This window comes from Ailuropoda melanoleuca, chromosome 8, assembly GCF_002007445.2.
Source record: "Ailuropoda melanoleuca isolate Jingjing chromosome 8, ASM200744v2, whole genome shotgun sequence".
NCBI classification, from domain to species: Eukaryota; Metazoa; Chordata; class Mammalia; order Carnivora; family Ursidae; genus Ailuropoda; species Ailuropoda melanoleuca.
The window spans coordinates 80,096,856-80,119,476 of NC_048225.1; the positions used below are offsets into that span (position 1 = coordinate 80,096,856).

The 22,621-nt window shown below is 43.0% G+C and overlaps 1 protein-coding gene across 3 annotated transcripts in view; it reads left to right on the forward strand.

The window, feature by feature from the left end:
- The window catches only part of PAPPA2 (pappalysin 2), a 258,494-nt gene that overhangs the window by 163,192 nt on the left and 72,681 nt on the right, over window positions 1-22,621 (forward strand). For all 3 annotated transcript variants that reach the window (XM_019801273.2, XM_019801274.2, XM_019801275.2), the window contains 3 exons: window positions 14,183-14,354; window positions 17,759-17,936; window positions 18,758-18,971. In XM_019801273.2, coding sequence (XP_019656832.2) covers window positions 14,183-14,354; window positions 17,759-17,936; window positions 18,758-18,971 — 564 coding nt within the window. The remainder of the gene's footprint in view (window positions 1-14,182; window positions 14,355-17,758; window positions 17,937-18,757; window positions 18,972-22,621) is intronic.

Consider the following 22,621-nt stretch of genomic DNA (forward strand, 5'->3'; position numbering starts at 1 on the left):
TTATGGGTAAAGAGAACCCTAATGAATAGAAGAATGGTGGATAAAGGGAGTAGTCGTTCCATTTAGAGGTGAGGGAAGAGTATCAGAGGAAGGAACATATGTGGAAAAGGCTCCCCACCTAAGGCTGTGATTTGGAGCTCATCAGAGTGGGTTTGGCGATGGCACAATGGATGGCACAGAAGTTTGCTGAGGTTTCACAGACTGGGGTCAGCGAGCAGTAAACCACCCACTGGGGTAACCAATCAAAGCTTATTAGGAAGCTGCGTGTTCAGGCACTGTAGGGACTTCTGGAAAGCTGCCATTGGGGTGCTTCTGACACTTCTTGGGAGGTCACCCTCTGGGCACTGGTGAAATTAAGTCAATCACTGGAGCACCACTGAGATTTGCTCCAGCTAGATTGCTGGTAGACCTTGCTGAGATGTGCAGGGTGCCCCTGAAATTCCTTAGGGGGTGAGCACCACTGGCCTGAAGCCCTGTGAGATGTCAACTGATGCAGAGGCCAGGGGAGAAAAACATGTGGGAATCAAGAAGAGATGCCCCTTCTTCCTGGAAGTCTCTCCAGCTATGTCTACTGCAAACACATGACATCACGCTAACTGGACAAAGAGCAATATTTACATGGCACCTCTCTAGGATCGCAAAGTGTCAGGAAAGATCTTGTCAAAGAACTCGGAAGAAATCCCTTTTTGCTCTTTGCCTTTTATGTTCCAGCTAATATTTCCTTTAAGGTCCTGGCTTTGATCCTCAGTCCACTTTTCAGTATAACTTCTAAATAGATTTGACCTAACTAGAAATGCATATTTTCTTTTTTTTAATGTTTTGAACTTATTTTAAGTCCAAGGCAAACATGAAGCATAAATACCTCATTAACTTATTCAGTATAAATACACATTCTGATTGAGATGGAAAACAAGTAATAGATATTCATAAATATAAAATTATGGTGGGTTCTGAGGTTTACCTTAAACTATAGCTTATCAACGCCAAGTATTCCAATCTACAATTGAATGGGATATTAATCATTTCAAATGAATATCCATGTAGAAACCTAAGTTCTTTCTTCTCTCTCTTGTTCTCACTCTTATTTTTCTCGTTAACCATGTATAGTCATGGTTTGATCCTTTTTCTCATTGTGGATAACTGAGATACATGTAACAATTTAGGTCTTATACAATAGATATGTGTGTGAGAGTGTAAATGTACACCTTGTGTATGCGTTACTGTATTTTACTTCAAGTAGAAGAAAGTTTTTGAAAGTTTAATGTAAATTGATTTGTAAAACCAATTATTCTATATGGTATGTGTGTGTGTGTGTGCATGTCTGTCTGTGTATAGAAAGAGATGGACTACTAATCATTCAAAAATATTTATTAAGTGCCTACAATGTGCCAGGAATCATTTTTCAGTTAAGGAAACTGAGACTCAAAGTGTACAAATTCACCTTATTTGAGATTAGCAAAACTAAGACTAGAATCCAAGAAATTTGTTTTTAATAAAGGAACGTTCCATTATAAGAATATTATAAGAATTTCTGTTTCAGAAATATACCCGTGTCTACTACCACCCAAGAATCCCTGTCCACTACCATCCAAGAAACCCTGCTGCCCTCCCTCAAATTATACTTGGAAAAAAAGCATAAGGGAAGAACAATGATTCTAAGAGCAAGGTCTTTTCATAGAAATTCCCTAGTCTTGGTAGGTGGATTACCTAAGCAGCTCTCTTACTAGAGAATATGTCCTCAACTCTCTATTATCTAGTTATGTCATATCCATTCTAGCAATGATCCATATCCATCCATATTCTATTCCCTAGTCCATTTTCCCTTATTCCAAGCCTGAGCCACCCTTAGAACCACCTTCTCCATGGCTCACCTAGAATTATTATTCATTAAAGTGAAATTTAATCAGTAATATCTGTTCCTGGAAAATCATAAAATCTTAAAAAAATCTAAAAATAAAAAAACATGGCTATTGTTTAAAAAATCTGTATTCTGATTCTTTTCATAATGTTGGATAATTGGGAGTTAATTTTTTAAGCAATTTTGGCCTAGTAAAATGTGGCTATATGTGCATGTGTATTCACTTTATGCAAGACAATCTTTTGGAAAAGGTTAATGTGTAATGAATTATATAACTACATTTTTCAGTGATTTAGCTTTTTAAACAATTGTGCCACTCAAAAGGGTATTAAGTAAAAAATAAATATTTTTGTAAAGAGCAGTGTCATCCCCAGATTTTCTCCTCTTTCTTTTTCTGCATTAATCTGCATTTTTCTATTTACTTAAAGAAAGCTAAGCATGAACACATAAAGTCTGAATCAAGAAAACATAATGAACACACACACTGTGTCTTGTATGATTCTATATTCAAAGCAACAACTCTTAGAATTTACCTTTTTCACTGAAAACATTTACTACTAGGCTGCTATAGTGGATATCAGTCGGAGTTCAGCCTCTGACTTTCATATACTTAATATAAAAATGCATATGTACATAATTAATATACTTGCCATGTCTTGTCAACCATGCTTGTGTAAAGATGAGAATTAGGTCATTTTAAAACTGGGTAATCAAAGAATAATGTGTATCTGGTTTGGTTGGGAATGACTTAGGTTATAGTGATACCTGCAAATTTATGGACATATGTACTAGTTTAGTCAACTCTGTTGTCTCTGGGTAGCCCCTATTCTTCAGATTCTGTTTCCTGGAAGCAGGGACTGCAAAACTAAATAATCCAGGGAGAAAAATCGTAGCTATCACCAAATAACTCATAGTTACCCATCTGCAACTTATGAACTTTGGTAACATGCCGGCCTTGCATTGTCTCTTTCAAGCCCCCCCTCTTTCAATGGCACCCCTGTACTATGACAAAAAGGTGTCTTTAGGCTTAGAAAGTTCTTCTCAAAAAGGTGGATCTGTTGACCAAGAAGATAGAGCTTGCATTAGTGAGTCAAGTTGAGAAGATTTTTGGGTCACCTTCCATGGTCCTTGGAGAATTCACTATAGACATGGAATTTTGTCTGGGGGTGCAGTAGAAAGGGGAGCAACTTTTCCATAGAACTTCTCTTTTATGACTTTAAAATCCCCAGAGAATTTCTGGGGGGAAGTGGCTGTGTTTTCCATTTGGGAGATGTTGGGACTCAGGTGTCAAAGTATTTCTTCTTGGTTATACTGTAGATTAGGGGTAGAGCTGGGGCTAGATTATAAAGCCTCCGAACCCCAGTCCAGGGGCACATAGCCAGAGCACAGCTCAGTGCCTTGGCATTCCATCCCCACTCTAATCAGTTTGTGAGCCTGCTCTTGGTAATCGGATCATTCCATCTCTATTATCTGTCATTTTGCTTCATGCTTCATTATTCCCTGGAACCCTCATTGCTGCTGCTTTACGAATTCCTATTGTGCTTCAATTATTTGGAGCTAAGATTTGAAATGCCAACCCTTTCCCTTTCTTCTCTGCCTGAATTGGGCCTCTATACCATGCCAGTCATCTCCTTCCCCTGCTTGTTTCCATGTACATGCAGCATTCAGATCACCTCCCTTTTGATAGCCTCACAAAGTGAAGAGCTCCTTCCTTTCTTTTTTTAGGGGCTACAGGTTGAAACATCTGTTTTGGCTCCTCTTTTTTTTTTTTTTTTTTTAGCAGAGGGTTTGCTTTTAATACTCCAGGATGATGGGAAGTGTTCTCTCTTGCTGGGAAAGGCACTATAGAAATGAAATATGTATTGCATTTCTACTCATTTGATTATCTTCTTCCCCAAAGCAGTTTAGCAAATTAACATTGAATCTGTTTTTGTTTCTTAAGCAAAGAAAGAATTATAGCTGCTCAATTGTTCCCTAGGTTTCTTGCCTAACTTCCTTTTCCCAGAATGATTTGTCCATAAAGTAAGAGGGAAGGAGGAGAACCCCTGGAGAGGATTCTGATTCTTCTGACCAATGACGGATGGGCTGGTGAACAACAGGTCTGCTCTGGGAGGCATAGTTAGCTGTTTGAGTCTGTTCAACTATTTGTTCTTGAGGGGTTATAGAGGAAAAATGAAAAGGTCACAGACTTGGTCTCATTGAGGGGTTTATTGGTGCATGGCTAGACTATTCTAGAAATAGCCTTTATTAAAATATTACCTTGTCCGAGATGATTCTTAGTGGGAGGCATTCTGAGAACTGGTTAGGTGGAGGCTTTTGGTCAAAAGCTAGGAATAGGCACAAACAACTTATGAAGACTGAGAGTTGGAGTCTCCCTCTAAGGAATAAGCTCGTTTCAAAACAATAACTTTGAAATAATGACTCCTCTATGTCTTATCATGGTGTCTGAAATTCCACCATTAGGAATGATTTTCTTCAAGTCTTGGTGATCTCCAAGGGTCTCTTTAAAACAGTAAATAACTGTTTAATAGAAGTGGAGATGTCATAAGTTGTTATCAACTCTTTATAGCAGAACTGTTCTCTTATGGACCTTGTCAATTCAAAAATAGACCAGGGCCCTGATGAAATGCAACCTGGTATAGGCATCTGGAAGTTTGGGGGGGTGGGTACCAAGAACAGAAAAAGTGGTATTGAAAAGAGAGATGAGTTTAAAATGTCACCTGCTTCTCAGTTTTGCTCAGGGCTGGCTCTGTCTACGGTCTGTACTCATAGCAGCTGGTGGAGAGAGCACAGAAAATAAAAACAAACCAGTATTTCCAGGATTCTGTCATTTTGCCAGCCTGCCAAGTAGACAGACACTGTTGACGGATTTGACCATAAGTTCTCATTGGAATGACTCTCAGGCCCTGTCTGGTTCTCTGTAGCCATAACCATGGAGGCAGAGGAAGTCTGGGGATTGGTTGGCAGGAAGCCCAATGCCCAGACCCCTAACTTCTGCTGTTGGCTACATCATCAGTCTCACCACATGATTTCAGGACAGTCCCTTCCCTCCCTTCTTTGGGCCTTCATTTCTCCATAAGCAGATGAGCCACGGACATTGCAAGGTTGGGAGAGCTGGAGGGAACAAAAGAACAGAAGGGAGAATATTCCAAATCTGATGTCAGCTAAGGACTGACAAATCCCCGGATTATGAGATGATGGGAACAATGTGAAGCTTCTGTTGGGGAGTCCAGAAACTTCATAGGGAAAGGAAGCCAGGGGGGAGAGGGAGAGTCCCAAGGGGGCCCAGCACGTGTTTTATGTTCTCCTTCTGCAGTATTGTGATATTTGGTCTTAGTCTGCGGTTCCTGGCTCACAGCTCCCAAACCCTTGCAATTCCCTAAGCGTTGAGAGTGATAAAGGTGTCTTTTGTTATATGAATGAGGTGACGTTTGGAAAGCACTTAAGGATGAGACTGGTTGTCTATAGAGCCAAACACATGATTAGAAGGTTGAGACTTTGAATCCTACCCCCTGACCAGTAAGCGGGAAGGGGCTGAAGGTTTAATCAGCCAATCAAGCCTATGTATTGAAGCCTCCATAAAAATCCAGAAGGCTGTGTTCAGAGAGGCTGTGTTGGTGAACACATGGGCATTGGGAAGAGGGGCGCACCTGGAGAGGGCATGGAAGCTCTGTGTCCTTTCCCCATACCTTGCTCTGGGTGTCTCTTCCATCCAGCTGTTCCAGAGTTCTATTTATTATTTTATAATAAACTGGTAACCAGTAAGTAAAATGTTTCTCTGAGTTCTCTGAGTGGCTCTAGCAAATTAATCAAACCCGAGGAGAAGGTCCTGAGAACCTCTGATTTATAGCCAGTCAGTCAGAAGTATAGGTAACCACTTGGGTTTGTGACTGGTGCCTGAGTTGGGGATGGGGACCGTCTGGTAGGACTAATCTTTTAACCTGTGGAGCCTGATGCTTTCTCTGGACAGGTAGTGTCAGGATTGAGTTAAATGCTCAGACACCCTGCTGGTGCCCAAGAATTGCTTGGTTGTAAGTGTGGGAACCTGCACGCCCACACATGTATACTAGAGCTGGTTTCTAGAACACCTATTTAACTTTTATGTGTGAAGTTGAGACTCATTCAAGGTGCTGGCTTGCAAATCCTCAGGACCTGAGTTTACATAGCTTCTGTATAGCCACAGAGAAGTCATGCTATTCCTTTCTCCTGCCCTGTAGGAACTGTTCTAGGAATGACACAGATGGAAACTCATGCCCACTAAACTTCATTCATAGGACTGTGCTGTTCTCTCACTTAACTACATGTGTTTCATAATTCCTCAGGCTGGGCCTATGAATGTGGCTGAGGCAGTGTAACTCCCAGATTAACAGTTTAATTGGTATCCAGGGATGAATAGGAGGTAGGGCAAGAGTCAGCAGTACAGTCATTTGGGGGCTCCAGCGATCAGTCCTCATTAGAAAATGTCCCACAAGGAGATAGTTACTGCCTTTGCAAACTGGAAAAATGTATTTTTATATGTATATAATTTATGTTTTTATAATTTACATACACATTTGTTGTTATTTCTTTAAAGATTTTTTTAAATTTTTATTTATTTTTATTTATTTATTTATTTATTTATTTATTATTACTAGTACTAGAGTTTATTGGGGGATAGCAGAAGAACTGCAATTTGGAAAATGTATGCGCTAGAAGCTACAGATTTTTTACTTTTAAATAATCTCTACACTCAATGTGGGGCTTAAACTCACAACCCCAAGACCAAGAGTTGCATGCTCTGTGGACTGAGCCAGCCAGGCGCCCCTGTTGTTGTTTCTGAGGGGTGATTCTGCTTCCCTGATGCAATGCTAAGAAGCATACCCTCTGCCAATTAGCCAGCAATTGTTTTGACTCTTCCTTTGGTATTCCACATATTTTATAATCTACATTAAAATCATGGGTTCTGAAACTTGGTGAGGCAGGGATTTGAAAGGGAGCGCTTTTGGCCGTGTGATGTAAATCTGTTTCTCTTTAAAAGGACAGGGGGCATTTGGATGGGACTTCTAGTGTTACAGCCAGGCGTGGTAAAAACTGTGCCCAGAATTAGAAATGAGTGAAGAAAATTACCCAGTGCTGGGGCCATCAGAGTCCAGTCCTGAACTTACAAATAGGTCACATTCTAGGAAGAGATGGACCTCTCCCAAGGGGCCGACTTCAGGGCAGAACCTTCAATAGAGAGTCAGGGGAACCTCCGTTTTCCCAACATACAGGAATGGAAGAAGTCTGCTTCATGCAGTAATTCATCATTTCTCTGTCATGAGGGAAGAAACAGAATTACTACTGAGATTCCTCTGTTTCTCTCAGATGAGAATCTTCAGAGGAAAAGAACTTGAATTAATTTTCCCTTCCTGGTTGGTGTGATGCTTCAGTAAAACCCCTCAAACTACCAGCATTATTTTGCCCAAGAAGGCTGATGGAAATATATTTGACATTTAATCTGGTTCCTGTCCTACAAAGCAAAGATGGAGCCAGACTGAGGAGGAGGTAGAAAGGGGAGCCAGAGTTGAGACCGTATCTTTTTGTATTGGTTTGGAGAAACAGCAAAGCTCTCTAAGGATGGATACTATTATTATTATTTCAGTTTGCTGTTGGTGGTGGCAAGATTAATGAGAACTCCGTTTCTTCCAGTCCACTCTACATTCTGTACATTCTACTTCCATCTGCTGCCAAATCCAGAGCGTACATTCCTGCTTAGCCCACACCCTCTTATTTCAATAAGAATCAATAAAACACAGTAGGGGAATGGCCAGAAATCTGATCCTCTTTACTATTTAACCTTAAAAGAGCTGTTTCTGCAGAAACCACTGGGATCGCTATTTCGTCAATGGTGGCACTTCTTGGATAAATGAATTGCAATATTTTGTTTAACTAAGCAACTGAAAAGTTGGGACATTAAGCAAAAACTTAAACTGGGCAGGAAAGATTGTGAGAAACTCTTTTTTGGGTTCTCCACCACATCCTGCCCATTCATGGGTTTTCTGTACGCCCACCCCAATACCACCATCACCTCATCTAGGAAATTAAATATCATGCTAGAGCTGGAAGGGACCTTTAAGAGAACCTAGTTCAAACCCATCATTTTACAAATTTGCAGACAGAGGGCCAGAGTAGTTAAGAGACTTACCCAAGGTCATAGATGTAAGCAGGGACAAGCCAAGACCTGAACCCAGGTCACATTGGCCTTCATCTACTACTTTCTCTATTACACCATGCTGTTTGTCAAAATGGATGGTACGGATGCCAGACAGTTTCTCCTAAACTAACCTAGATCCCAGATATCAAGTTGTGGTCAGCTTTTTCTGGCTGCCTAAGGGAGGGTGGGATATTGGCTTGAGAAAGTCCATGAGCTGATGTCATCCTGATTTTGAGTTTGAGCCAAAGCTTAATTAAATGTTTCTTTGTGATTATATTGTAGTCTTAGTGTTCTGGAATATCCGATCTTTTCATCTGGGCTCGTCTTCCTCATCTCTAAAATGAGGAATTCGGGTTGAATTATCTTTAAGGTCCATTTTACTTTTAACAAGCTGTGGTTCCTCTAAGCTCTTTGTTAAAGGTCACCCCCATTCCTCCTCTGCAGAATTATTCATGTTCAAGGAAATGTGGTCTTTAGCATATAATCTTCCATCAGCCCTCATATGGGAGAAGTAGGGTTTCATTATGGATTCTTTTTTTTTTTTTTTAGAGATTTTATTTATTTATTTATTTATTCAGCACGCACAAGCACAGGGGAGGGTCAGAAGGAGAGGGAGGAAGAATCGCAAGCAGACTCCTATGCTGAGCACTGAGTGCTTCTCAGGGCTCAGTAGAGGGCTCAGCATGGGGCTCGATATCATGACCCTGATATCGTAACCGGAGCCAGGATCAAGTGTTGGATGCTCAACTGACTGAGCCACCCAGATGCCCCTTCACTATGAATTCTTTTTTTTTTTTTTTGAGTTTTTATTTATTTGACAGAGAGAGACACAGCGAGAGAGGGAACACAAGCAGAGGGAGGGGGAGAAGCAGGCTTCCTGCTGAGCAGGGAGCCTGACATGGGCCTTGATCCCAGAACCCTGGGATCATGACCTGAGCCAAAGGCAGATGCTTAACGACTGAGCCACCCAGGCACCCCTTCACTGTGAATTCTGATTGCATCTCGAATTATGTTGTAGTCTCCTGAAATTCCTTTGGATGGCTCAGACCCTCAAAGGATCTTTGGATGAAAGCTGTGGGGAAGCTGTGGGCAGAACAGCCAGGACTCCACCCATTTGTCAGGAACTACCCAGCTTCCTAAATGTGGACCTTGGCTGGGAACTAGGCCAACTTCTTTCTAGTGGCCTCAAAAAGTGGAAAACGAAAAAGAAATGCTCTGGGAGACTGCTCATGACAAGTTTCTTAGTGCATCTGTCTGCTCCCTTTGCAGAGAATGATGTCTGCTTTCTGGGGTCAGCTTTACCCTGTTCTTCAGAAACCACTGTAAGGCAGAGGAGGGCTTTGGGAACTTGCCTGTAAGTCTGTATTCAAATATGGATATGGGCTCCTTTTGCTATAGGTTCTCTAAATTTGTTAGTCGTAATTTAAGAGACCCACACACATAATGAATTTTCTTCAGTTCTCAGTGATGGGGAGGAAATGGTATTTTTGTCGAAGTGTTGAGAGTGCCACCTTACCTGTGTTCTGTCTGAAAAGTATCAGAGGTTACTTTCCAAGGTATCTTTTTTGCCTTTCCAAATTCTGCTCATTCATTGAGATCAATTCATACCCAATGTTAAAACTATCTCTGAAATAGCCATGAATTTATAATCAGTAATGCATGATTTCATTATTCTCTCTGCAGCTATGGTGAAAGCTTCTTCAGAATAGGAAAAATGTTGTATACTTTTGATCTATCTTATGGCTTCTACATGGTAATATGACTCAATACACTGACGTATAATAATCAAGCAGTGGGACCAGGTTCTCCTTCTGGAATCGGCCTTGTTATTTTATAGTCTTGGCTTATAGAATTTATTTGCTTATCTTTCAGGTTACATATACCAGACCTTCATGGTGCTGGGTTTTGTTCGTGGTGAGCACCAAACACTTTGAAACCTATAAAGTCACAGATGCTAAAATCCTACCACAAGCCGTCAGAATCAAAATCTCCAAGGGGGCAAAGCTTTTTTAAAAAGCTGCTTAAGTGAGTCTAATGTACAACTGTGATTGAGAAAGCCTGCCTCACAAGGGCTACTTTTCTATGAACTGTGCCGACAGAGGTTTCCCAAGTACAGGTGTCACTCACAGACCCAACCAACAAAGGAAACACACACATCATTATGGTAGGATGGTATTAGGATTGTGCCTGGGTGCCCATGAGCAGGTTACATACAAGAGGAGAATAGCCTGGGGTTAGCATAACATTTTGTACAGGGATTTCTCGTTGAAAGCATTTTTAAAACCCTCCAACATAATGACCTTGGAGAATGAGGACCATAAGAGAGAGAGAGTAGAGGCTTATCAGAGGAGTGTAGAGACAAAGAATGGAGCTAGAATAATGGGTAGGTGGCCATCTACAGAGTGTGATTTTTAAGCGTCTATTGACTTAAAATTCCATCATGAAAAACTCGTTCCTTTGGTTTAAAACTTTGTCTCCTGTTACTATGGAAATACCTGTGAATCACATCTGACTGGATTCATCATATCCTTACCTGAGAATACATTGTGATGGGGTGTGGGAAAGACCTGGAAAAAGTGGGTACAACGCTAGGGAGCTGTTGCCAAAGGAGGAAACACACTAAGCAGGGCATCTTGCAGACAACGGCAGCTGGACAAATATTGACAATTTGATTTGCTATCATTTAAAAGAAAACTGCTTGAAACAAAGACAGACTATTAAATACTCCCTATTTCCCCCTGGCTGCCCTGCTACATTCTCCCTGGCCTATACTGCTAGCTCCCAAATGGAGAAGAAAACAACAGGAGAGCAGCCTCATCCCCGCAGGGAGGTGGCCTCGTGGTCTAGGCTGGCCCAGGAGTGAGGGCTCTGAGCTCCAGCCTGAGGATTTTCCTCTAACTCTGTGGCCTCCAGCCAGTCTCCAAGCAGCGTCGGTTTCCTTGTATGTCAAACCAAGATAAATACCTAACTTCCCACCTCTCTGGGGCATTGTAAGACCTCACTGCTGCCACTTTCATTACCATTTGTCTAAACACCATAAGAAGAAAGCTTGTAGAGAAGTTTTAAGACTGTTTTTGCTATTAGCATTATCATTCTGATATGAGAGCTCGTGTAGCGCCAGGTAGAAAGGAGAATGTTTGGGGAGGGCAGGAAAATGGAGGACACAATAGCCCTCAGAAAAGTGGTGTTTGTAGTGGAAGAGAAACACAAAAGGGGGGTTGGGGTGCACAGGAGAGAATTCTGCAATTGGTACCAGATGCCATCAGAAGCTAATAACCTGACAAACACCGTCCTCATAAAACAAATTCCTTAAAAAAGGAAGCAAATGGGAATGTAAGCTAGTGAAAGAATTTGCAGCGGCTGCCCTAAAACCATTTCTCACTTCATAAACAGGTCTGGGTTTGGTGCTTTTTTTTTTTTTTTTTTTTGCCTTGGTCTTATTTCATGCCACTTCCCCCCTCTACCGTGCTCCCCTGTCTCACTCTTCCTCCTCTGCTGCCAGTGCTGGCAGGGCTTCTTACACCAGTAGTCATAGCAACAGCAGTTAATGGAACCCCATCTTGATGGAGGGAGGCTAATTCAGAGTACTTGTTCTGTGTCTTATCTCGGCACGTGTTTGTCCTCAATGATGACATGGATTAATTACTTGGATGGAGTTGCTGAAAAACAGCACGTGCTATTTCACAGTAATTTCTTGGCAACAAGCTGACAGGAGCCAGGACTTGTTAATGACTCTGTTTTCTAGTACTCTCTGCATATCAAACTGAAGAAATATGACTTTTTGTGGACATCAAGGAATGCAGCATCTCTAAAACTTGGAGTTTTTTAGGCATCACTAATGAGGTGTACTGATCTCATCCCATGAAGGATGGTCAGGTTTCAGATCCCTTATCCAGATAGGTTCAATAAAGACTCAGACAAAGATTCATTTCCTGCATTGCATACCCAATTATCAGTATTGGATTTGGGGAGCTTATGTTGGCAATTAACAGCACCTACCCCCCAATTCATATATTCCTCCCTCCAGATTCATTCCTCCAGAGTGAATCTGAGGCATTCCATACCATCGAAGGGAATCATCAGAACTCAAAAGAGTAAACAGTTTTTTTCATACTAAACTCCAACACCTCTATCCTATAGCTAATAAGCATAGATAAAAGAATGAGAATGTCACTGACTTATGACTTAATCCTATGGGTACAAACAAGGTAAGAGGAAGCAACTTTAGCATATTCAGATCAAATCCATCCTTTTTAGATGAGTGCTTTTAAAATCAATTCTCAATTATATCAAGGTGATATGTACATATTCCATGACGTCTTATTTTTTACTTTCTTATATTCTTGCCCAGCTTTTTAATGAAGTCATTGACCGCTAACACAATTCTAGGGCAATAGGGCAAATTAATGATGATGAGCTTCATGATAGCCATTTTGGCTAATATTTGGCATCACTGGCAATAACATTATGAGCAAGAAAAGATCTCATTGGTCTTCCCCACTAGATTATGATTTCCTTAAGGGCATGATACTTATTGTACCCCCGGTACTCAAACCAATGCCTTGCCAACAATAAGTGCTCAGTAAATGTTTATTAGTGAATGAATGAGTAGGGCAAGATGGTTGAATCACTGTCTGATGATGATATTTTTGTGTTTCTGATTCCCATCTGTCACTTTAGAATTAACAAATTATCCATCTTAATAGCCATTGACTTGCTTTGCTGTATGAGCAAATTTAATTCAGCAAACTTTTCTTGTGTTTACTACAGCAGGGTTTATGGTGAATATGAAAGTGGGTTAGAGTCTGCATTTGTCTTCAAGAGGTTCATAATCTAGTTGGGAGTCTCAGCACTTAGGAGGCCCTCAGATGCTAATTGCCTTGTAGATCAAAGGATGATAAATGAAAGAGCAAGCAGATGCACACACATGACTATAATATGGGATAGAGTAATAGAAGTGTTACAAATTATTTTAAGAATTTCCCCGGGAGGTTCAAAGGAGGAAATATCTGGAAGGGCTTCTTGGAGAAGAAAGGCCTTTTAGAAATCTCAACAAATGGAACAAAGATATAGAAATGGGAAAACCAGAAAGTATGGATGGCAAACAGAAAACAAACCACCGAGGGTGGGACTTTGGCCATTTGCAGTGGAGCAGTAGAGCGAATTAACCCAGAACAATAATAACCCTGTGGGATATGTACCGTTATTATCCCCTTCTTAGGGGGAAGGAGCTGAAACCTTGGGGAATGAATAGCTCAGCCACATCACACAGGTAGTAAATGGTGGATCCAGGATTCAAAGTCAGACAGCATGGGCCCAGTGCCCTAATTTTTCATCTCTATGGGAAGAAGGTAATGCTCTTTTTTGCTCTGTTTCATCCTTGTTGCTGTTATGGTCTAAACCTGAACCTGGTGAGTTTCACTCTCTCTCCCATTCCTGGCTGACTGACTTAGAGCTCCAGACAGTGGTCCTCCTCTGCTGAGATGATGTCCTGGAAGCACATAGCACAACATCAGGCATGTGGCACAGATTTAGTTTGTATGAGTTTCCTCTTCCTGTCATGGGCTCAGTTTCTGATCAGGCAGTGCTGATTTCCAGTGGTGTGTAGTGCTATGGCTCCAGTTGTCAAAAATATTTCCACACCAACCAGTAAATAAATGTTGCCTTTTCTGCCATCTCAGACACCCAGACCCTTCATCTAGAGCCCTCTGGAATCAAACAACTAAAAGGTTAGTGCACACAACCAGGGGCCCCAAGCATTCACTCCTGACCTGGGTCTGCTCTGATTGTTTGGGATCCAGAAGTACTGGTTATTAAACATCTTGAGGATTGCTCTCTGATCCAGCCATTTCTGATGCCATCCAGAGTTCTTGGGACACATTCCCCACCTTGTCCTGCCACCATTTTGTCCTCCTGGAAAAGCTGTGGAAAATCAGTTAATCATTCATTACTTGTTCGCTGATGTTGTTCTTGTTTATTTCATGTCTCACAGTTCCAGGTCATATAGAAGGAGGTGATGAATTCAGTGTGGGTTTTGGAGAAAAATCCTTCTCTTTGGCTTAGAGGCACTTTCCAGAGGAAGCTGCAAAGTCTTTGCTGCTGCCTGCTGGTCTGGAGTCAGTCTAAGGTACTTTTGTTTCTGTCATTTCCAGCTGTGTCCATCGGCCCTGTGGGGAGCAGGGCAGCTGTGCGCCATTGCTGCTTGATCATGCGGATATGGTGAACTGTACCTCTGGTGGCCCAGGTCACATGAAGTGTGCTATTACCTGTCGAAGGGGGTTTGCCCTTCAGGCCAGCAATGGGAAATACCTCAGGCCTCTGCAGGTGAGTTGGAAACCTGAGGTCATGAAGACCAAGGTCCTGGGGAGGGAGGCTCTCCCTGGCTGAATGCGGGAAGTGTAGGTGTTTTTAAATCACTCGGAAAGAAAGATGAGGACTCTAACAAGCAAGGAGAGCGTGGCTTCACAGAATGCAAGGTGCGGTTCCCATTAACTAGGGTGTCAGTTTCTCTCATGCAGACGGCAGGTAGGGACACTTATCCCATTCTCCTCCTCCTTTCCCTGTCAGAAATTATGGTCCCCACTTTTGTCTTCAAGATGAGAATGCCACAGTTTAGACTTGCCCACGACTTGTAAGCAAGACAGGTTGTAATCAGCTTGTCTGTGGCTCATGGTTTGACCGCCCCCCCCCAGCCCTCCTTATAAAAAGGCTGGAGAAAGAGTCTGATTTTCTTCCCTCTGTTACTGAGGTGGGGATTATATCACAATTCTAGCTTTGGCCTAAGTTTCCACATTTCTTCAAGCTATCATAGCACCATTTCCCAGAATTTCGAGGTGGTAGAATAAATTAGTTAAGAGTGTGGCTCAGGTGACAAACGCGGAATGAAATTTTGGTTCCACTGTCTGTTAGTTGTATAATTTTAGGTAAAAAACAAAAGAAACTAATCTCTTTAACTGTTCTTCCATATTTGTAAAATAGTGAGGACAGAAGTATTTATGTCATTGAGTCATAAAGATGACTGATTGGAAGTAACCAAAAAGCTTCTAGCTAAATGATAGGCACGTAACCCTCTGTTAAGCTGCCATTACTAGGGGCATGGTAATGTATTCTCAACTAAGAATTCTGTTTTCCATCTTTCCTTTAGAGAGCTTTCAGTACTCCACTTGAAATCAGCCATTAGAAAACATGACCATCATATGAGACAGAGAAAGGATGCATTAGGGAAAAGATAATGGTGCTTGAGGAGAGAACCAGAAAGACATAGTATGATGAGGAAAGAATGGATACATGACTGATAGTCAGGTATCAGTGATGCAAAAATTGGAATCATTTGCATTTTGTACCAATTGACTACTTAGGAGGTGGTAGAAATTGGAAGTGAAATTCATGGAAGAATTTCACTTGCTTAGAGATGGTCTGAACTCGAAGACACCATTGTTGGTTTCGGGTGGTTTAGGCTCTGCATAGAGAAAAACAGTTGTGATAGACCTGGAGACAACAACTCCTTGGTCTATGGTGCTTTGGTCAGAAAGGCAGAGCTCTTGTCCCCTGTTCTTCACCCAGCTTAACTCACACTAGAGAAGAGATAGAAAGAATGACCAAAAAAACCAGGGACTGAATACATTTGTGTGATAGGTAAAGAGAGGAAGAGAAGAAAAGACAGTGTTTGCAATGCATTACAATTAGGAGCACAGTCAAGACAAAATGGACAACACTTAAGCCAGGAGAAGAACCAGGGGATATATGTAGAGTTCAAGACAGATTCTGTAAGTGATCATTGTGGTTCGAGCCAGGCTTCCACACTGTGATAAGTGTGCAAGGGGCAGTCTGGGTGGGGAGGAGGAAGGTGGGAGCTCACCCTCTGCCAGCCGTATGGTGGAGTCAGCAAACACAGCTCTCCAACAGCCCCACTAAGGAAATTATACAATCCCGGCTCGTGATCACAAGACAGTGGGGATATTTGCTTTTGTTGACACAAGAACTGAAACTAAACAGAAAAATGTGTCTGGCTTTGACTTGGGTCCTTCTGGCAGGCAACAGGGAAACATTGGGAAGAGGGAGGAGCAGCTGGCCGGGAGTGGGTGTCAGGGGTGACAGGTGCTTTCACCAGTCATTTTACCTTTGGCTTTGCTCCCACTGTGGTCTCCTGGAGGGATGACTGCTGAGCCGCAGAATCAAGCCGCAGAATCTCCCCGCGCTCTCTTTGACCTGTGGTAACCCATTGCCTGGAGTGACGGCTATGCTCTTTCCCAAACAAGCCATGAGCTTCCAGGTCTCTCAGTCCCAGCTCACTCTGTCCCTTTCACTCTGGACACGTTCTTCTCCCTTTCCCGTCAGCAGCTGGGAAGTCCTGCTCCTCCTTCACAGGCCAGGTCCTGTGTCACCTACTCTGTGAATCTCCCTGCAGACCCTTGCCTCCTGCCGTGGAGGGACAGCCCCCTCCTCCAGCCCTCCAGCCCCCACGGTACCATCTCACAGAGAAAGCACCTACATATGATATGGCTGCCTTTTTTACATTTTTATGTTTTCTTTCTTTTGGTCCCCATTTCCTACTTCTTTTGTTTTATCGTTTCCACTCTTTAGATTATATTCTCGCAAATCATTATAGAAAGGAGTAGGCTATAATAAATAACAATATATCTCTTGCATTTTCCTTCCATATTTCCTTTCCTCCCTTCCTCTCTCTCTTTCTCCTTCGTTCCATTCTTTCCCCTTCGGTTTTCTGAGCCATTGTTTCAGCCTGTGATTTGCTCTGCTGGTAAATGATTAGCTCCTGGAGGGTGTCTTGTTTATCCAAACCTAGACAGAACCTGGCCCTTCTAGGTGCTTAATAAATGTCTCTTCATTTATTTAGTGACAAGGAACTCTAGGGCTACCCCACAAAAAGGACAGGCTCAGGGAAAGGGCTGGAATCTCTCCAATTTAACCACAAGGTTTGGAAGGTGCCTTGTATGCATTGATTCTCAGCTGTTCTTAGATACTGTGCACCATTTTCAGTGGGGGTGGTTATGTTCAGGAGCAGTATTGGCTGGCTTATCATCCGGGTTCCCAGCAGGAAACAGATGACATGCTCCAAAGTGGGCAATCTGAGGGAATTTAATACAGGGACTCCTTATAAAGGTGGAGGTAGGATACAGGGAAATTACCAGGAGATGGTGCCGAATCCCAGGGTCAAGGGCTGACATCACCTGTAGGCCTGAAGAGTTGACTGCAGGGAGCAGGGAGCAGAACCCACAGGAAGAGAGTGCAGGAGAGGATGGAGAGCGCTAGCAAAGGATGAAGCCAACCAGCAGTAATGCCCTAGGTGGGGAGTAGGAAGAATAAACACCCTGACCTCCCTTTCCCTCCCGGCTCTGAGTCACCTTCCAGTGTGTCCTGCGTGCTAGGCCTGAGCACAACCAGAGGCATGGAACCCACAGGGGCACAGAGTATGGTGGAGAAGGGCCTAGAGTGGATCCAGGAGCACATGGGAGGCAGCCAAGAGTTGGCCTGGAGAAGTGTCTCCATTTCATGATTCTCTTACACTAACAAAAACGGTCAGCAATAGCCTACCTGGGTATTGAAGACCGTATATTAAGCCAATAGGGCCTAAGGAGGGAGCGAGGCAAAATCATTTTACCTATTTTGGATGTTTACACAAATAATCACCAGGATTCCTCCAAAGCCTGGAAACTACTTTGATAAGCCTTTTCATGTGACCTTGATGGAAGAAAATTCTCTGTTTCTAGAAGGAAATTCTGCTCACATGTTCCTCTGGGCACTGGGACCGGACTGTGAGCTGCATGCCCCTTGATTGTGGTGTTCCCGACCCATCTTTGGTGAACTATGCAACCTTCTCCTGCTCAGCGGGAACAGACTTTCTGAAACGCTGTTCAATCTCCTGCTTCCCACCAGCCAAGCTTCAAGGTATTGTCAGCCAACCAGGAACTGAAACGCAGATTCTCTACAGCCTCTCTCTCTTTGGGTTACTTTAGGGATCTTTTCTTCACCCCAGTACTCTTCGCATTTGCTCTGCTGTGCCACCCTCTTCTGATAACACCACCAAAGTCCCAGAGAGCACCACCATTTTTGTCCCGATGACACGCAAGGATGCCCTGGCTCAGATCTCATGAATGACAGACACTTAGACTTCCCTGTTTTTATTTGATTGTACGTCCTCTGGAATCAAGCTCACTATTGCCTGATCATATTAATAATCAAGAAACACTTTATCATGAACAGTTTTTTTATTTAATATTTACAACCTTCCTATGAGTTAGGTGCTGTTAGTTCTATTTTATAGATGAGAACAGAGTTCTATGAGTTGTCCCTGGCTGTACTGCTAGTCAGAGATGAAGATAGGTACCTCCTCTGACCTCACACCTTGCTCTTCAGCTCTTCTCGGGCTTCGGTGTGCCTATCCGTGCCCAGGAAGCTTGTGCAAATGCAGCTTCCGGAGCCTAATGCTGGTAGAGCCTGATGTAGTAGGTCATGATTTGTTTGGTAGCCGTTCTTTTCTTCCGGTCAGGGAACAGTTATCTGACCTCTGTGTAAGAGATCCCAGGGGGTGCTCAGCAGGAAGAGAGACAGGATGAGCCCTGGACCTGAGGTGCCAGAGAAGCTGCTCCACCAAGAATTATGTGACTTCCTGAGAATGCCGACGGGTGGACAGGTTTTGTTCTTTTCGGTTCCACATTGATTTCTGGACTCTGCTCTGAGCATCCTGTGCTTCTCTTTCCTGGACTCAGGACTGACCCCGTGGCTGACCTGTCTTGACGACGGGCTCTGGTCCCTCCCTGAAGCCTACTGCAAGTTGGAGTGCGACGCTCCTCCTGTTATCCCGAATGCCAGCTGGCTCCTGTCCCCCTGCCTCCAGCGCAGCCATGACGTGGGCTCCATCTGCAGATACGAATGCAAACCGGGCTACTACGCCGTGCCAAGTGCGGACGGTAAAGTCAGGAGGTGAGCTGGCTTGTTCCTGGGTCTTTGTGCTTCTCTCTACCCGCATGCTTTCATTCGTAAATCCCAGACTGTTGCTTTGGAAATAATATTAAGACCTTCTGGGTTGGCCCTTGCTTGTTGTGTTGGTTGGTTTTTCTGTACAATCTCTCTTCACCTGCACGGGTGTATTCCCCAGTCACGCGGGCAGGCTGACCAGGTGTGATTTCTGTAAAGGTATTCCTTCCCATAGGAGATCCCTTAGCCTCATCTAGGTGATTTAAAAGAATCTCTGTCCTAATTATCATTGTCCTTCAAAGTAAGTGTAGGGAGCTACTCAGTGTTGTCATCTGAATCCAACTCATCAGGTCGGTTGGGAACGTACGGTGGTGGCTCTGGGCCAGACTGCCTGGGCTGGTCCCCAGTCCAGACATTTATTACCTGTGTGATGCTGGGAAAGTTTCTTTCTCTTCCTCAGTCTTTCTCATCTGTAAAACAAGGATAGTAATAATAATATCTACCTGGTAGGGCTTGGCGTGGGGACTAAATACATTAATCAATTAATAATATATAAGGTTTGGTAAATTTATTTTTAACACACAAAACATATTAGCCACTAATATTATTATAGTCTCTCTGCTTTCTCCCTGCTGGACTTCCTGTGTGCGCACTTCTAGGCCTGGAAGCCAGGGGAAGGGGTGCCTTTCTTCTGATCAGAAAGAACAAAGGCTTTGCAGGATCATTTAAGAGAAAAGGCTTTGAAGAGAGTCATGCTGGGCTTCAATCCCAGTCATCTCCCCTTTTTATCAGCTGAGTAACCTCGGGCAAGTTACTTAACTCTTTGGGTCTCAGTCTCCTTTGTAAGTTGAGGATAATGCCCACATCAGAGGGTTGAGTTGAAGATGAAATGAGATAATGCACATACAACCCAATGCCTGCCTTGTGCCAATTGCTCAATAGATGGTTTCAGAAAAAGAAAGTTTTTCTCAACAAACAAAACAAACAAAAAGCTTTCAGAAAAGAAACTCCTTGTACTCAGTAAATAGTAGATATTCTGTCCTTATCGCAAATTGTGTCAGTATAGGAGAAAATCCAGTTCATTTCTTACCCAGGACTTAATTAAAAGTCTGACCATAGTAGGTTTTTTTTTTTCAAAGATGGTTTTTGTTTTTGTTTTTTGAACTAACAAGATCCCAGCTATGGCATTACCAATGATGCCAAGACAGACAAACTTTGCTTATAAGCTAGACTTCTCGAAGGGGACAGAAGAATATCAGGCAACTTGCTCTCTGGCTTGCATGTGCACTTCACCCCGCCATCCTGCTATGGGGTGGATTGAGTCTGGCTTTGCCCAGGGCCTTCCACTCCAGAGAAAGCCCAGACTTCTATGTGGGAGGGGGGAAGCGAGTCAGGTGAGAGACAGGCTGATGAGAATATGAATAATACTGGTGAAAATTTCTTAAGAGGCAGCACTCCGGGTTAGTGGACTCTAGCAGGTACAGTCAACAGTTTTTGACAACCGAAAACACATTTGCGTGTGATTTTCATAGGATCTGGATCAATTTGCGTAGGCACGCGTGGACAGGCAGTGATGACCCAGGCCATCAAGCGTGAGTGCTGTTACAACACCTTGGAAGGCGGCTGTTTTCTGGCTCTTTCCCCTGTGGTTTCTGCCTCCCTTTACACAGACTTGCCGCTGACTTGGGTGTCTGCACAGCAGTGCAGAGAAGAGTAATCGAGGGGGAGAGAAGAGTCTCAGGACCAGGAAGAACTGAGGGTGGAGGGGTGATTTCTAGCTCCCTCGGCCCACGACTGAGCTGTGTGTGTGGGGGATGAGGCTTCCCCCCAGGACTGTGGGCTCTCTGCCTTACCCTGCACCCCCGGCTCAGCCGGCTGCCCCAGCTAGGGCAGGGGCGCACAAAGGCCATTTGTCCGCACAGCTTTTCTGGTTGAGAAACTGGAAGCCCGACGTTGTCGACATTGGTTTTGGCATACACATTTACATTCACAAACACCATGCTGAGGGAAGCTTAAATTATTTACCACACTGTGTAAACTGATTTAAATCTTAGTTTACACCTGTTTACATAGCAGGCGGCAGATTGGTCATAAGAAGTTTGCAAGCCGGGCTTAAATCACTGTCACTTGCTGCTTCTGTTTACCCAACGAACTGTGTCAGCCTTGTTCCTCACTTGGTGAAAAGAGCCCAGAGTTGTACAAATGGGGCTCTAAACTTCTTTCTAGGATATGCAAGCAGGACAAGAAGAAATTGAGAAAAGCAGGCAGGGATATCAATCAATCCAGACAGAGTGGGCACATGCCGTTCTGCGAGTTGTGGACAAACCCGCTTGATGGTCAGATCCACAGCTTGTTGTTTGCATAACTTTGAGTAACAGACTCAATATCCATGTGTCTCCATTTTTGCATCCATAATGTGAGTGGTAGTAATTTCTATCCAACAGTGTTGTGTTGAGGCTGAAAGGAGGTAAATGTGCTGGAAGCATTTTTATCAACTATGACGTTCAGTGTAAGTACCACCTATTGCTTCTTGTTCATTTCTTTTAAAAACAAGGAAACAACTACAAAAATGTCAGCCAAGTACATTCCCTTCCTGCTCTTCTCAAGTCTATTGAACATTGTTTCAAGAGAAAAGAAAGGCAAGTACTAGATCTGACTTTTCTTTTCGTATCAGCCATCTAAGTGGTGTCCCATTCCGCTCAGAGGCGGCAGGGAGGGTATAGCTGCAATTGGCAAGCTCATCACATGCATGCCGTATCCAGTCTGAGGAAACAGGCATGAAGAGGATCTGGGCTCCAACCTCAGGGAGCACACGGCCTCCGTGCTCTCTCTTTCATGTGCTTTATTTTTCCTCGAAGCATGACAGAGAAGGAGACAGCTGCAAGAGAGGCACTTTCACCTGGCCCCTGGATTCCTGGTCCCTCCTTCCCAGGATTTGAAAGTGGCACTGCTCACACTAGATACGGGGAAATGCAATGGCTTAGGCCTGGGTCAGGGACTCTGACCTTCATGTCCTGGCTGGAGTCAGCATCACCCAAGTCCAATGAATTCCCCAGAGGGAAATTGAGAAGGAGGGTAAATGGATATTGGGGGAGCAAAAAAATCAATAAAACAAAAACAAATATCTATGATATAGTACAGCTATACAATGGTACAGCCATATCATGAAATATCCTATCATCAAAGATGTTTGGAAGAATATTAAAGACATGGGAAAACATTCACAATACAATGTTAAGTGGATAAAAGCAAGAAAGTAACTGTTATAAATGATATAATCTCTATTTTTTCATATGAAAAGAATATTTTTATTACTTTTATAATAGCTAGAAATGCTTATGGTATTAGTAGTCATAATCTCTAGGTAGTAGGTTTATAGGGAATATCTTTTCTTTTTCTGCTTATTTATATTTGCTAAATTTTCTTGATTTTGTGAGACAAAATGGATAAACAGTTTAAAAACTAAATAATGAAGTGAGCTATTAAGAGTAGATTATAGCAATTTGTGGAGGCAGAGAGGAAAACTAGGCAGATCTTTCTAAATAGGCGAACTCAGGGGAGATCTGCACTCCAAGATGGCATGAAGAAAGGTACGTGACCTTTCCACCCCGTTCCCAGGTCCTTCTGTGTTTTGAGGACAGCACTGTCTTTATTCT